A 14,722-nucleotide genomic window follows, 5' to 3' on the forward strand; every position below is an offset into this window, starting at 1 on the left:
GAGATCCTTCACTCCACTTGTCACTTTCTAAATTTGCTTATTGAAGGCACATACACATTCGTAATATATTTCCTGAGGCTTGATCCCTGGCTTTTTATTCTAAAATACACCCCACCCCTAATTTATACCTTATAAAGTCCTGCATTATTTATGCCATCCATGAATTGAACTCCCTTTTTAGCAATCACTCACACGACTAACCCAACTAGTGATTTCCTTCCTTCTCTCCCAGTAGCCAAGACTGATAGTATCTCTGGAGGCTTCAGAATGTGTGACCTCCAGCTTTTACCTCACTATCCAACCCAATCAAACGATTCTGTAGCCACCCCAGTTTGCTTGCACAAATCATTCATAGATTATGAATCCTTAATCGTTGAAGACACCAGGTGTGAAGTGAATCTTTTAAGTAGCTTTGTGCTCTATCACTGTGGACAAGAACTTCCACAGAATCCCTGCTGAAACACCACAGTAGATGTCCTTGGCGCACTGTGGTGGCCTGACGTCATCTGTTTTGTATCAGTCATACCACTCAATTGAAAGTGGCAATTGAAGTGGCAAGCGAAGGAAAACAAGCTGAACTAAACAGTATGTTACTTCTTGGCGAGCAATCAGCAGAGATTATTCGCTGTTTGCTCAGCCAAGCTCACGGCAAACCTTAGCTTCATGCATCATGGAAACCGGAGTTGGGTATTTCCTTTTGGTGACTGTTGTGGCACCATTTGTTCATTGAATTGCAGAATCCAGCAGCACAGTGTGAGGGCACTCATCCCACCTTGCCCGTGCCCTCTACACCAGAGATCCGGTCTCCCTCTCCAAACATAGGTCTCAACTTTCACCTTCTAGGTTATAATTCCAGCTATTTCACCCCCAAGCTTTCAGGCAATGTATTCCAGATCATGATGAAGCACTTTAAAAAAATAACCTGCAAGGGCCTGTCCCACTTGGCGATTTTTTTTGGCGACTGCCGGCGTCATTGACTGACATATCAAGGTCGCCAAAAGGTTTTGAACATTTATAAATTCAGTGGCCAAAAAAAATGTTGCAACACTTACGGAAACACCGCGTGTCAATACATTATCGCGCCGCGTCACGCCGCATCACGCAACGTCACGCCACGCCACGTCACGCCACGTCACGCCACGTCACGTCACGCCACGTCACGCTGCATCACGCAACATCATGCCGCGTCACGCAGCATCACGCCACAACTTTTTCGATGACCTGATACGTCAGTCAATGATGCTGGTAGTCGCCGAAAAAATCGCTACGTGGAACAGGCCCTTTAGTCATCATGCCTTTGGCCCCTGTGTGGACTCTTCAGACCAAGCTGTTGGGTGGCTTTCCTAATGCCTTAGCATTAATTTTGCCAGCAGAGTGCTGCATAAAAGGAAACACCTCATTTGAGGAAGGACATTTGTGCTATTGAGGGAGTGCAGCGTAAGTTCACCAGGGATTGGCGGGACTGTCATATGATGAAAGAATCGAGCGACTGGGCTTGTATTCACTGGAATTTGGAAGGATTAGAGGGGAATCTTATAGAGAAATATACAATTATTAAGGGATTGTACTCGCTAGGTGCAGGAAACATGTTTCCGATGTTGGGAGAGTCCAGAACCAGGGGCCACAGTTTAAGAAAAAGGGGTAGGACATTTAGAACTGAGATGAGGAGAAACGTTTTCACCCAGAGAGTTGTGAATTTGTGGAATTCTCTGCCTCAGAAGGCAGAGGAGGCCATTCACTGGATGCATTCAAAAGAGAGTTAGAGCTCTTAGGGCTAGCGGATTCAAAGGATATGGGGAGAAGGCAGGAACGTGGTACTGATGGTGGATGATCCACAATGATCCCATTGAATGGCGGTGCTGGCTCGAAGGGCCGAATGGTCTACCCCTGCACCTCTTGTCCATGTATCTATGAAACTATTCTTGTAATTTTTTTTCCTAATATTCCAGAGTGTGTCCCTCCTACTTATAACCTCGATCCTCGCGCTCATGGGCTCCTTTATGGGGCACTTACAAGTGCACACTGCATATTATACTTGTCATGCTGAACATTTCAGGTGTTTCAAAAAGTTGTTAACTAATCTAAACATCTCTGTTTATCGTAACAGTTATTTGAATAGTTTTTAAATAGTCTTTGAATAATTTCAATCAGCAATTCAGGGCCACGATTGAATGGCAGAGTACACTGCTACGTTCATGTATGAACTGATGAAAGCGTGCGATTGATTAAAAGGGGTAGTTTTGCAATGGATGTTTCCACATTTAAAACATGCTTGGCCAAGATAGTATGTCCACCTTTCATGGGGTAAGGCGTTCATGATTGACCCAACACAATTCCCCCACGTGATGCGCAGTGATGCTGTTGTTGGTTGTAATCACGGCCCTGTTTGCTGCAGGAAGTGAATACTGAGCTATTGGATCAAAGTGAAGGTCTGAATGCACTGAACAAGTTGGCTGAAGAGCTTGGTGGGTGCGCCACAGCTGAAGGACGGACACAGATCCTCAACAGAGTCAACACCCTGTCAAAGAATTTCCGAGGACTGGAAGAGACTACCAAGAAAAAGTGAGCACCACTCATTTAATTGTAGTCATTGGATATTTATCATACTGCCACAAATGTAAATTGCATATTTTTTCAAGATATATTATTTGAACTGTGAGCCAACGAATGTTTATAGAGGTACAGACACTCCCCGACTTAAGTAATAGTTGACGTATTTAAACTTGCACTTAGGTAAACAATTCACAAGAGGGTGGTCCCAGTTCCTGAATGAGCTGCGAGGATGGCGAGGCTTCCCGTTCACTTTATAGATATAAAAGCATCGCCAGGCTCGTTGCACTTCCAGTTTCGGCTACTGTTGGTGTGACTCTGGGAAGGCGTGCGGTAATGAAGGATGCGGTAGAGATCAACACCTGGCCCAGTCGCCGATATCGTCCACAAGGTCAACCAGCGAGCCCTTCTTCAGTCGCCGATATCGTCCACAAGGTCAACCAGCGAGCCCTTCTTCAGTCGCTGCCACAAAGTCCAGCTGATGCGACTATTGTTGCGGCTCATGTTGAAGCCCCAGGCCCACAGCCCTTTCTTCAGGCTGCCACCACCGATGGGGCGCTCTCGGTCACCATGGGGCTCCCTCCCCTCTCACCAGCTGCCGCTTCTTCCTGTGGCTGTCACTTTGTCCACTCTGCCGTTTCCCCCCTCCACCACCACCTTCTCCTCCAAGGTGGAAGATGCCTGTGACTACAGGGGGACGAAAGAGGAAGAGGCATCAGTGGAAGGGGGAGCGGACAAAGTGACAGTCGACAGGAAGAAACAGCAGCTGGTGAGAGAGGAAGCAGCCCCATGGTGCCCGAGCGCGTCCTGTCGGTGGTGGCAGCCTGAAGAAAGCGCTGTCAGCCTTCGACTTCAACGTGAGCCTCAGCAACTGGACGGTGCAGACCAGTGGCGGTGCAGCACCGAGTGGCAATGTGCACCGAGTTTTAAGGTGAAACATTAAGGTGAAACATTGTTCCCAATGTTGGGCGAGTCCAGAACCTGGGGTCACAGTCTTAGAATAAAGGGGAGACCATTTAAGACTGAGGTGAGAAAAAAACGTTTTCACCCAGAGAGTTGTGAATTTGTGGAATTCCCTGCCGCAGAGGGCAGTAGAGGCCAAATCACTGGATGGATTTAAGAGAGAGTTAGACAGAGCTCTCGGGGCTAGTGGAATCAAGAGATATGTGGAGAAGGCAGGCACGGGTTATTGATTGGGGACGATCGGCCATGATCACAATGAATGGTGGTGCTGGCTCGAAGGGCGAATGGCCTCCTCCTGCACCTATTTTCTATGTTTTCTATGACACATGTGCTGGAGTAACTCAGCAGGTCGGACAGCATCTCCAGAGAATGGATGTGTTATTTCAGGTCAGGACCTTGCTTCAGACTGATATGGTCCGAAGAAGGGTCCCATCCCAAAACGTTACCTATCCATGTTTTCTAGAGATGCTGCCTGACCTGCTGAGTCACTCCAGCACTTTGTCATTTTGCGAATTAAACAGCATCTGCAGCTCTTTGTTTCTTCCTGGTCTTTCCTTCCACCTAGGCTTTGATTTGATTTGCGTACAATCTGATTTGTGTAAGGGTTTACAGGACACAAAGTCGGGGAGTGTCTGTATATGTTTGGGATCTGTGATTATCTGGTGAAAAAATAGAAAGCTGTGATCATTATTTGCTCAGTTTGACCTGGAGCTCAAAAGCTTATCAGCAGTTTGACCTGAAACTCAAAAGTTTATCAGCAGTTTTTCTAAAATAAAGAATAGAATAGCGTGAAGTCTTGCAATAATTTGGAGGGGTTTAGCATAGCTGTACATCTTGGATAAAATTATTCTCTCTTTCATCCACTCCCACTCTCTCCCTCGTTGTCTCTCTGTTTTATTATGCACATTTCACATATATTCATTCACTCTGATCCCTGCTGTCTCACCCTCTCGCATTCCTTATTACTCCACATCTGTGTTGCTTCAACCTTCCTCCTTGCACCCCTCACCACCCTTTCTCCCAAAAAATGCAGTGAAATGTTATTGTGGAATGTTGAGGTGAAGGTTCATGCATTGTTAAATATTTTGTACATTGGGCCAGAATTTCCAAAGACTGACACACAAATATTTAAAGGTAGACAAAAATGCTGGAGAAACTCAGCGGGTTCTGAGGAGCGAAGGAAATAGGCAATGTTTTTCGGGTCGAGACCCAAATATTTAAGCTGGTTTTATTGTTGCCGATGAGAATTTGAGCCAAAGATTCACCAGACTAATTCCTGGGATGGTGTATTTGTTTCATGGAGTAAGATTAAGCAAATCTGGTCAATGGCTTCTCCAGTTTGGAAGAACGAGAAGTGATCTAATTGAAATGTGATCTGATGCAGCATGGAAACAGGCCCTTCTGCCCACCGAGTCCGCACCGACCAGCGATCACCCCGTACACTAGCAATATCCCACACTCTAGGGACAATTTACAATTTACAGAAGCCAATTAACCTACAAACCTGTACGTGTTTGGAGTGTGTGGGTTTTTTCTGGGTGCTCTGGTTTCAGCCCACACTCCAAAGATGTACAGGTTTGTACGTTAATTTGGCTTCAGTAAAAATTGTAAATTGTCCCTGGTGTGTCAGATGGTGCTGGTGAAAGGGGACCGATGGTCGGTGTGAATTTGGTGGGTCGAAGGGCCTGCTTCAGTACTGCATCTCTAAACTAAACTAAACGTCCTTCCTTGGCAGCAGAACAAACCAATCATTAAATCTTTATGTTTAAAACTCTTATTAATGTTATGTCTGTATTCCTTCTTTATGTGCTGCAAAATGGCAAGAAGCATTTCACTCCACTACACCTAGGTGTATGTGAATGTGACCAATAAAATACCTTTGATACCTTTGATGGTTCTGGCCAACTCGCGCCCTCTGTAAATTTGTGAGAAAGTTGAAGGAGCTTCCTCACTTGCTCCTCGTGGTTTAATGTGATTCATTCATTGAAGTTGTGTGACCACCACATTCCAATTTGAGTGTATCAGAACCCACAGGAGACTGTACTACTCAAAAGAAGTTCCTTCCAGTCACCTTAGAATTTCCAACGAGTATAGCGTGGAAGCTCTTCCAATATTCTAGCATCTAATATGGAGGGTCACTGTGTGATATTTTCTAGAACTGCCCCATTCATAGAACACAGAACCGTGCAGCACAGGAACAGGCCTTTGGCCGACACTCTTTGTGCTGAACATGCTTGCAAATTAAACTAATCTCTGTCTGCATGGAAATTGGAGAATACGATGTTCCGAGCCAGATTGCAGCATCTGCAGTTCCTTGTGTGACCACTTTCAATGGTTTGAGAGTCACGTCTCAGCGAAGTGAAATATCCAGGATGAAATTCACCACATGAAATGGCCAGCATAGATAGCCTTTGGCTAGTGGACCTAACCCCATCGAGATTTCAAACCTGCCTGGTGTACAGGGCAGCATCAATTCACCTTCTCCTGTACACTTCCGCCACATGGACTAGCTCGGCTGGCAGGATCAGTGAACCGTCATTCTCTCCCAGCCCAACATACCTGGCAGGCCTCAGTATTTGCATGTCTTACACACCAATTGTGGTCTAACTGGGATAGTTAACTTTAGGGTGACTGAGTGATGAGAAATCGTTTGGAAGTATGTTATTAATTATGCAATGTTACATGTGTTTGATCCCAGTTACATAGTTTCAGGGTTTGACGGGTTCAAGCCATGCTTGAACTCTCTTTGCTCTCGATCAATTATAATTGGAAAATACCGCAGTCCTATCCCTGTGATATCATCAGCTAGGTTCCTCTGCTCATTCATTTGTTTTTGGTGTTTTATTTGCAGAGAGGAAGAATTATGCTGTTGCCAACTTCAGACAGATGAATTCCAAACTTCGGTGAAGTCATTTAGAAAGTGGGTGGAGGGAATAAACAGTAGGATTCCAGCAATAGACTCAAGCCTTTCTACAGAAACTCTTCAAGGACATTTATCCAATGTTAAGGTGAGTAATCTGGGGTTACTAAATACTTATTGCTGCCAATGAATTTACCCAAAAGACATCCAAACTTCATCCACTCTTCCATCACAGTGAGGAGGTGTTGGAGATTCACTGTGATGGATGTTTGTGTTAAGTGTGTGTCTTGGTTTTTTTTTTTTTAGTAATGTAATGAAATTTAATTGAATAAAAAAAGGCATTCTATTCTATTCATTCTATTCTAAACATATTTCCGGATTCCATTCCTTTAAGGCCTAGCTCTACCTTGTAAATGTTGTCCATTTTCCTTGGGCTCCTTCCTCAGTGCAAACGGTGTCTCTCTATCAATCCAATCATTTCATAGCAGGCTTGAAAGCTTTTGCCTGTAACACTAAAATGTCCCAGACGTGTTGCCGAACTAAATTTGACATCAAGCCAATGATGGGGTTTAATGAGCGTGGTAAAGTTGACGGCATTGGTGGAGATCGTCGGGATGCTCACCGTCGGGGTTCGGCGTCGGTGTTCCACCAGCCCGGCATGAGGGCCTGAACATCGGGCCACTCGGGGCGGCGACTGCGGGTGCTCGGAAGGCCCCGACCACGGATGAACACGGAGGGGAGGCTGGCTGGACTATGATGCCATCCTCACCTTGGTGCCATTTATGTTATGTTGTGTCGTGGACTTTCTGTGTTTGTGCTTTTTTTTTAAATTCAATTTCAATTTTATTTTTAATATGTTTTATTATTTATTTATTATTTTATTTTTTTTATGATTTTTTTTTATGATACTGCCTGTAAGAGAAATTCATTTTGTTGTCTCAAATTGAGACAATGACAATAAATTTGAATACAATACAATACAATACAGTACAAGATATTTAGAGAGGCTTTCCAGAACTGATGGCCTGGACAGGTCAAGGCACATTTACCAGTGGAAGGATAATCATCAATGCTCAAGGGGCCCAAGGAAGGAATCCTACCCTATGGACCACTGGGAAATTGCCGTGACCTTTCGAGAGTATTGTGGTCGCAGTCCATCCGTTTGGAAATTATTAACTATTTAATGGTGGAGTTGAGATGTTTCCATATGTGCTTTTCAAGCAATGTAGCTTAGCTACAGCCCAGTTGATCGTGATGCTGGACCTTGCTGGATCTTGCTTCAGGAGCTGTGGTCCAAAGACCCCCTTGGTGTCCATAACAAGCTCGCTGAGGGTGCTGGTGATTTTAATACACAATGAAAATCACTTCCAAAAAGTTCATGGGAATTCAATCATTTATCACACCAAATAGGATCCTCAATGCACTGGATCCTTTGTGGAATCTTATGTGGCGATATCTCTAGAAAAGGTATGAGCACAGACACAATGCACTAAAGAGCATTCGAGCATTTGAAGATTCAAGGGAATGTTTCTAGTTTCCAAAGGATGTCTTAAATGGTTTCCTATATAATGATGCAATATACAACATCATTTTATTCATGGTCTGTATTTCCTATCATAGATCACTTAGAAACATTGCAGGAAAAGCTAGCTCCGGAGTGTTAGTTATTAATCATCTTGTTAGCTGTATGAAGAAACTGATTTAATTCTTCAATACTCATCTTCATAAAAGAGCATCAGTGATTCAGGATCTCCTTTCTCACTTTTTTTGCACATGAAGATTTGTGCCTCTTAAAAAAGCAGGTAATGTTGTCTTTTATTTAGGTCATGTGTGATGAGTGGACAGCAAAGGCTTCTGAGGTCCAGGAAGTTAATCGGAAAGGATCAGCTTTATGTCACCAGATCAATGTGCTGATTTCTCCAGTCGTTTCAAGACCAGCATTCAAATCAGGTAAAGGACTGAATACTGGATGCCTATTTTAAAACTCCCTACTCCTTATTTAATGCCCTAACACTGCTTGTTAGATTGATGACTGGGATGACGGTGTTGTGAATTTTCTACCTTTTCGTTTGTTTACCGGTTCAGCAGGTGACTAAATGTGGTGGAATGCCAGCAATGCGCAATGTGTTGGGAATGGATTTTCCACATGTCCGCTTCTAATAGATTTATCTGAATGTCTTCAATTTGTATTATCTCCAGTTACACTGATGACCCACCATCTGACAGTCAATAAACCTACATTTTAAAATCAATTAACTCTCTAGCCAAGCATCGCAGGAGATCTACAGTGCAACGCCGATATTAAACTAATCTTGTTTTGAGTTTTAATTTCACGGATTTGTGACCAAATGAGCTGCTTCAGTTCAAATGAAAAGAAGTGGTGACTTTAATTAAATGTAAGACGATCATCACTTTACCAGTAATACCCTGTAATTTAGCATAAAATATGAAAACTTAATTTATCACCGTTTGCATGAATGTTTTTAGTTCTGCTTCTTTTTATTTTTGCCTTCCTGTTTAACGATGATGTCTCCGTGGAAGGAGAGCCCATAAGATCTGTGGGAATTCATGTGCACATTTGTGGAATTCATTGCCACAGATGCCGGAGGAGGCCAAGTCATTGGGTATATTTAAAGTGGACATTGACCGATCCTTGATTAGTAAGGGTGCAAAGGTTTACACGGAGAAGGGAGGAGAATGGTCATTGAGAGGAAATGATAGACCAGTCATAATTGAATGACTGTAGTAGACCGATGGGCCAAATGGCCTAATTCTGCTGTTTAAGAAGGAACTGCAGATGCTGGAAAATCGAAGGTTGACAAAATGCTGAAAAAATTCAGCGGGTGCAGCAGCATCTATGGAGCGAAGGAAATAGGCAACGTTGTACAGGGACTTGGTGAGACCACACCTGGAGTATTGCGTACAGTTTTGGTCTCCAAATCTGAGGAAGGACATTATTACCATGGAGGGAGTGCAGAGACGGTTCACCAGACTGATTCCTGGATGTCAGGACTGTCTTATGAAGAAAGACTGGATAGACTTGGTTTATACTCTCTAGAATTTAGGAGATTGAGAGGGGATCTTATAGAAACTTACAAAATTCTTAAGGGGTTGGACAGGCTAGATGCAGGAAGATTGTTCCCGATGTTAGGGAAGTCCAGGACAAGGCGTCACAGCTTAAGGATAAGGGGGAAATCCTTTAAAACCGGGGTGAGAAGAACTTTTTTCACACAGAGAGTGGTGAATCTCTGGAACTCTCTGCCACAGAGGGTAGTTGAGGCCAGTTCATTGGCTATATTTAAGAGGGAGTTAGATGTGGCCCTTGTGGCTAAGGGGATCAGGGGGTATGGAGAGAAGGCAGGTATGGGATACTGAACTGGATGATCAGCCATGATCATATTGAATGGTGGTGCAGGCTTGAAGGGCCGAATGGCCTACTCCTGCACCTAATTTCTATGTTTCTATGTTTCGGGCAGAACCCCTTCTTCAGACTCTAGGCCTAATTCTGCTGCTTTGAACTTATGAAGATCTGTGCAAGGATGTTTGCTCTTGTTACTGTGTAATGGGAAGATGTACCAGGATGATATTTCGACAGTTGATCTTCCTTTTTCTCAGGAGCTATTAACATTTTTACTCTGTGTTATCTGCAACTCAAGTAATGGAAATCCTTCACCTCAATGTATTATTCTGCAGGTCCACAGGTGGTGAATGGTGGGAGTGAAGTCTCTGATGTCTGTGATTCAAAAGGTGAGGAGACCATTTTTCAAGTTGAATAACGTGAGCATAGCCTACTCTTGTAACACAACAAACTACAGTCAATCTCAGTTAATTTGGAACGTTTGGGACTTTGGTGATGCTGGACAAGAGTAGTGGACGCTTCTCCTATAAAAATTACACTCTTAATTGGCTTGCGTTAAGAATTTATACAATAGAATGATACATCTTCCTGTGAAGCTTGTAGTTTTCAAGGAAGTGCAGCAACGGGGCAGTTGTGTATGAAAGAGAGTGCGGAAAGCAGGGTGCATTGTGTTACTGAAACATTCCTTGCGGCACAGAACAACAGACAGCCAACCATGCCATCTCTGGGTGCCCGCTCTACCACCCACCAAATGGAGCTCAGGGCCTGGCAGACATTGACACAGGGACAACAACCTGGCTGCTCAACACCCGGCTTGAGATCTAACTATTCCTTTGGTTTATGTTTCATTTGCAAGAAGAACAAGTCCTTATGGCAGGTTAGATTACATTCTGAGTGTTGGATTCTAGTTAACATTCTTGATAGATTGTTAGCTAATGTTGTTTGTGTCAGGTTCGATAATGTTCAGTGGCGGATTAGTTAGCTTTTTTTTTGCGGCAGGTTAGTTAATGTTAGTGGCGTAATAGTTAGGTTCTTTAATGGCAGATTAGTTCACATTCAAATGATTATATCGCATTGGCATGGTGGAAAGTGTGTTGCTAAATTAGCCGTGGAGCTTTTATGGGGCCTTATTAAGTTGTTCTCACACCCCTGGAGTGATGGTTGACTGGTCAGTTTTGGAGGGCAGTCAAGTCAAGTGAGTTTATTTTCATGTGTCCCAGGTAGGACAATGACATTCTTGCTTTGCATCAGCACACAGAACATAGTAGGCATTTAATTAGTTAAATATCCATTAATGTCCATTAAAGTCAACATGTCATCTTACTGAAGTCTCACCTCACAAAATTATTCCTCACACTTCTTTGTCCAGTGATCATTCAACCTCGTGGTGCTCTGCTCCCACACTCTCCCCGCTAGGGTTGCCCAACCGCATGATGGTAAACTCCCACAATCTCCCCATACGTTGTCCAATCTTGGGACGTCCATCCCCCACATTCTCCCAATGGTTGTTCAATTTTGTAAAGCCCCATCATAATCTTTTCTAAATTTCGTGGGTTGAAGTGAAAAATTGCTCGGGGGATTGGAGGTCCCTCCCATATGCATAGTCAAGCTGAAATCTCTTTTTACAGCCAGCTGGCGAGGCCATCATTTAAAATAGGGCAACTCACACAATGCATCTCTGGCCCAGTACTCCCACTGCAGCTGGAACACAGATTATTGTGCAAAGTTTCCACAGCTCTGCAGCAATAATTTTCTGACTCTGGCTGACTTGCAGAAGATACAAGCAGTATCATCAGAGCCAGGAGTCGGTGGTGTTCCGTTGTACTTCCTTGCTGGAGGATGTTGTGTGTGAGTTATAGATTCATGAAACTTTGCAGCATGGACACAGGCCCTTGGGCCAACCTTAACCATGCCGATCAATGCGACCTATTGGGCTTTTCCCATTTATTTGCATTTGGCCCAGAGCCATCTAACCCCTTCCCATCAATAGAGCTAGACAGGGCTCGTAAAGATAGCGGAGTCAGGGGATAATGGGAGAAGGCAGGAACGGGGTACTGATTGTGGATGATCAGCCATGATCACATTGAATGGTGGTGCTGGCTCGAAGGGCCAAATGGCCTATTCCTGCACCTATTGTCTATTGTCTGTTGTCAATAGTGTGGGATGAAGGAGCTATCTTACATTCACCAATAAAAAGAGAAATATTGATTCTATTTGATTCCCTCCTTTTTCAATGGAATGTTGTTATGATTTTTATGATTAGAGTAAACTCAGGTCTGTTTCAAGTGTTAAAACTCTGATTTTAGAAGTTGGATAATGTACCTCTGGTGTGGAACGATAGAACAGAAACTGTAACGTCAGCAAAGGGCAGTTCCAAAATTCAGTATCAGATTATAGATTGCGTTCAGATTGGACAAAGTAAATCTTGGAAACTCCAAGGGGCCAACTTAGACAGATATACAACTTAGCTGTAGAAATGGACAAAGACTTTCCGATTTGTGGTGAGTTGCAAAACAATGACATTCTAAAATGTAAAGTTTGTTGTATTTACATAAACTTCCCATCTGATTTTTAAGTTAGTCTATCTCCCTTGCTGCACAAAAAAAACTTGTCAATGAGTTGAAGAATTTTTCCTCACTACAGAGGTGAGTGCCATCCAGAAAGATGTTGCAGATGTAAGTCGTCGGTACGAAGAGGCGGGAGCCTCGCTGAAGAGGACGGAGAGCCAGCTGGATTCCATGCTGGCTCAGAGGCAACACACCCAGGAGGAAGCCTTGGTGATCAGAGAGTGGCTGGAGTCGGTGGATAAGAGAGCTGCAGGCTGGGATACAGTGCCAACAGAGAATGAAGCTATAAAGGAGCAAATTGAGCAACACAAGGTGTGCACTGATCCTGATTGTTATTTCTAGTTAAATGTGTCAAGGAGTGACAAACTTCATTTATTAATTAAATTATCTCCCCATTTATGTTGTTCAAAAGTCTTTACTTCAAGCTGCAGTGAAGATAAAATGGAGAAACAAGGAACTGCAGACGCTGGTTTACCAAGAAAAGACACAACATGCTGGAGTAACAGCTGGTCAGGCGGCAGGCATCCCTTGGATACAGACTAAAACGTCACTTATCCATGCACTCCGTGGATGTTGCCTGACCCGCTGTTACTCCCGCAATTTGTGTCTTTCCTGAAGTTAAGTTGTGATGGATAAGTTTAACTTTGATATGTCGATTATATTAAAGATAGCTTTTATATGAGTAGTATACCAGAGGATAGGAATGATTCAAGAACTATTTTCTATGAAGCCATTTTTTTTGTTCGTGACCAGTCTCTCTCTGCAGAGAGTAATAAAATGGACGTGGCAAAGGGGAAGAGGATCATTGCTGTACGCTTACATTCACACTGAAATCTGCCACCTATTTTTGCTTTGAACAAAATCTGACAGCATCACGCTCCCTCACTACTTCAATGTAAAGCCAACATTTTCTGTCTAAGTTTCAGAAGTGAGATTAGAATCTGCAACCTGCAGACTGTGAGATAAGATGCTACCACTTAACCACAGCTGATACCTGCGTACTGTTTAGTAGTACTGGTGATTTGAAATGACTTTGTTAAAGGTACAAACTACCATTGTCCATATAATCTAACATGAACTCTCCCCGCAACAAGGGGAGAATGGTGCATTTTTTTTTTAATCCTTCAGTTTCACTCTTAAGTGAACCACCTTGTGAGCTACTTTACAGTATACTTTCAAAATCTGCTTACTATGTGTAAAGTGTTAATTATCCCATTTCATGCAGCTGGACTGAGGTCAAATAACAAAGCTTCCCAATGTATTCAATGTCATTCCAATATTCCTGTAGAAACTCAACAGTCAGTACAAATTTAAACACTGAACACAAAATCCCTTTTAAAGGTACAAGCCTGTGAATTACCAGCGTGAGTGTGTTCTGAAATCACATTTAGCGCAGAGTGGATCCATTTCCAGTCAGGGTGCTGAGTGGGGGCAGTGCTGACTCTGGAGAGCAGTGATTCAATTACCTGCAACTGAACACAGTCACACAGCTGAAAAAAGTCCCAACCCGAAAAGGATCCTGTCCATGCCTGTGTTGGGCTCCATATCTGAGGAAGGATCTGCTGGCGTTGGAGAGGGTCCAGAGGAGGTTTACGAGAATGATCCCAGGAATGATTGGGTTAACATATGATGAGTGTTAGACAGCACTGCGCCTGTACTCGCTGGAGTTTAGAAGGATGACAAGGGGGTGGGGTAGGCGGCTCATTAAAACGTAACAAATATTGAGGATTGTGGATGTGGATAGGATGATTCCATGGGGGAGTCTGGGACAAGCCTCAGAATAAAAGGACGTACCTTTAGAAAGGAGATGAGGAAGAATTTGTTTGGTCAGAGGGTGATGAATCTGTGAACTTTGTTGCCAGATACATCTGAGGAGGCCAAGTCAATGGATATTTTTAAGGCGGAGATTGTCAGATTCTTGATTAGTAAGGGTGTCGGGGGTAATGGGGAGAAGATAAGAGAATGGGGTCGAGAGGGAAAGATAGGAGCCGTAAAGAATGATTTGCAAAAGGGAACTGGATATTTGGAATTTGCAGGGCTATAAGAAAAGAGCGGGTGAAGTGGGGCAAATTGGGCAGCTCCTCAAAGATTGTCTGAATGACCACTTTCAGTACAATAAGCGACTATCCCAAAGTCAAGCGCTGCTACTTTTTCATGGTGTAACAAAAAGTAAGCAGAAGAACAGAGACTACACTGCGTGTTTCTACGGTTGCATACCTGCAAACGGACAGGCAAGAAAAGACCATCAAACCCATTCAAAATGAACTGCGTATGTCTTCAGCAACAGGAGAACACAGGCATCAAAAACATAAACCCAACAGTAGCTGCAGAAAAATCCCATCGTCCCATGTTATGAAGAGTGTATTCAAACCCATCAGTGTGCATGAGGCGTTCCCCAGGTGTAAGGACTAATTTTATTGAAAG

General features: G+C 43.5%; 1 protein-coding gene across 1 annotated transcript in view; it reads left to right on the forward strand.

The window, feature by feature from the left end:
- Positions 1–14,722, forward strand: part of LOC129696942 (dystonin-like) — a 529,669-nt gene that overhangs the window by 347,626 nt on the left and 167,321 nt on the right. The window contains 5 exon segments of the mRNA XM_055635073.1: positions 2,396–2,562; positions 6,365–6,521; positions 8,197–8,323; positions 10,067–10,120; positions 12,375–12,610. Coding sequence (XP_055491048.1) covers positions 2,396–2,562; positions 6,365–6,521; positions 8,197–8,323; positions 10,067–10,120; positions 12,375–12,610 — 741 coding nt within the window.

Source organism: Leucoraja erinacea, chromosome 5 (genome assembly GCF_028641065.1).
Source record: "Leucoraja erinacea ecotype New England chromosome 5, Leri_hhj_1, whole genome shotgun sequence".
Lineage (NCBI taxonomy): Eukaryota > Metazoa > Chordata > Chondrichthyes > Rajiformes > Rajidae > Leucoraja > Leucoraja erinaceus.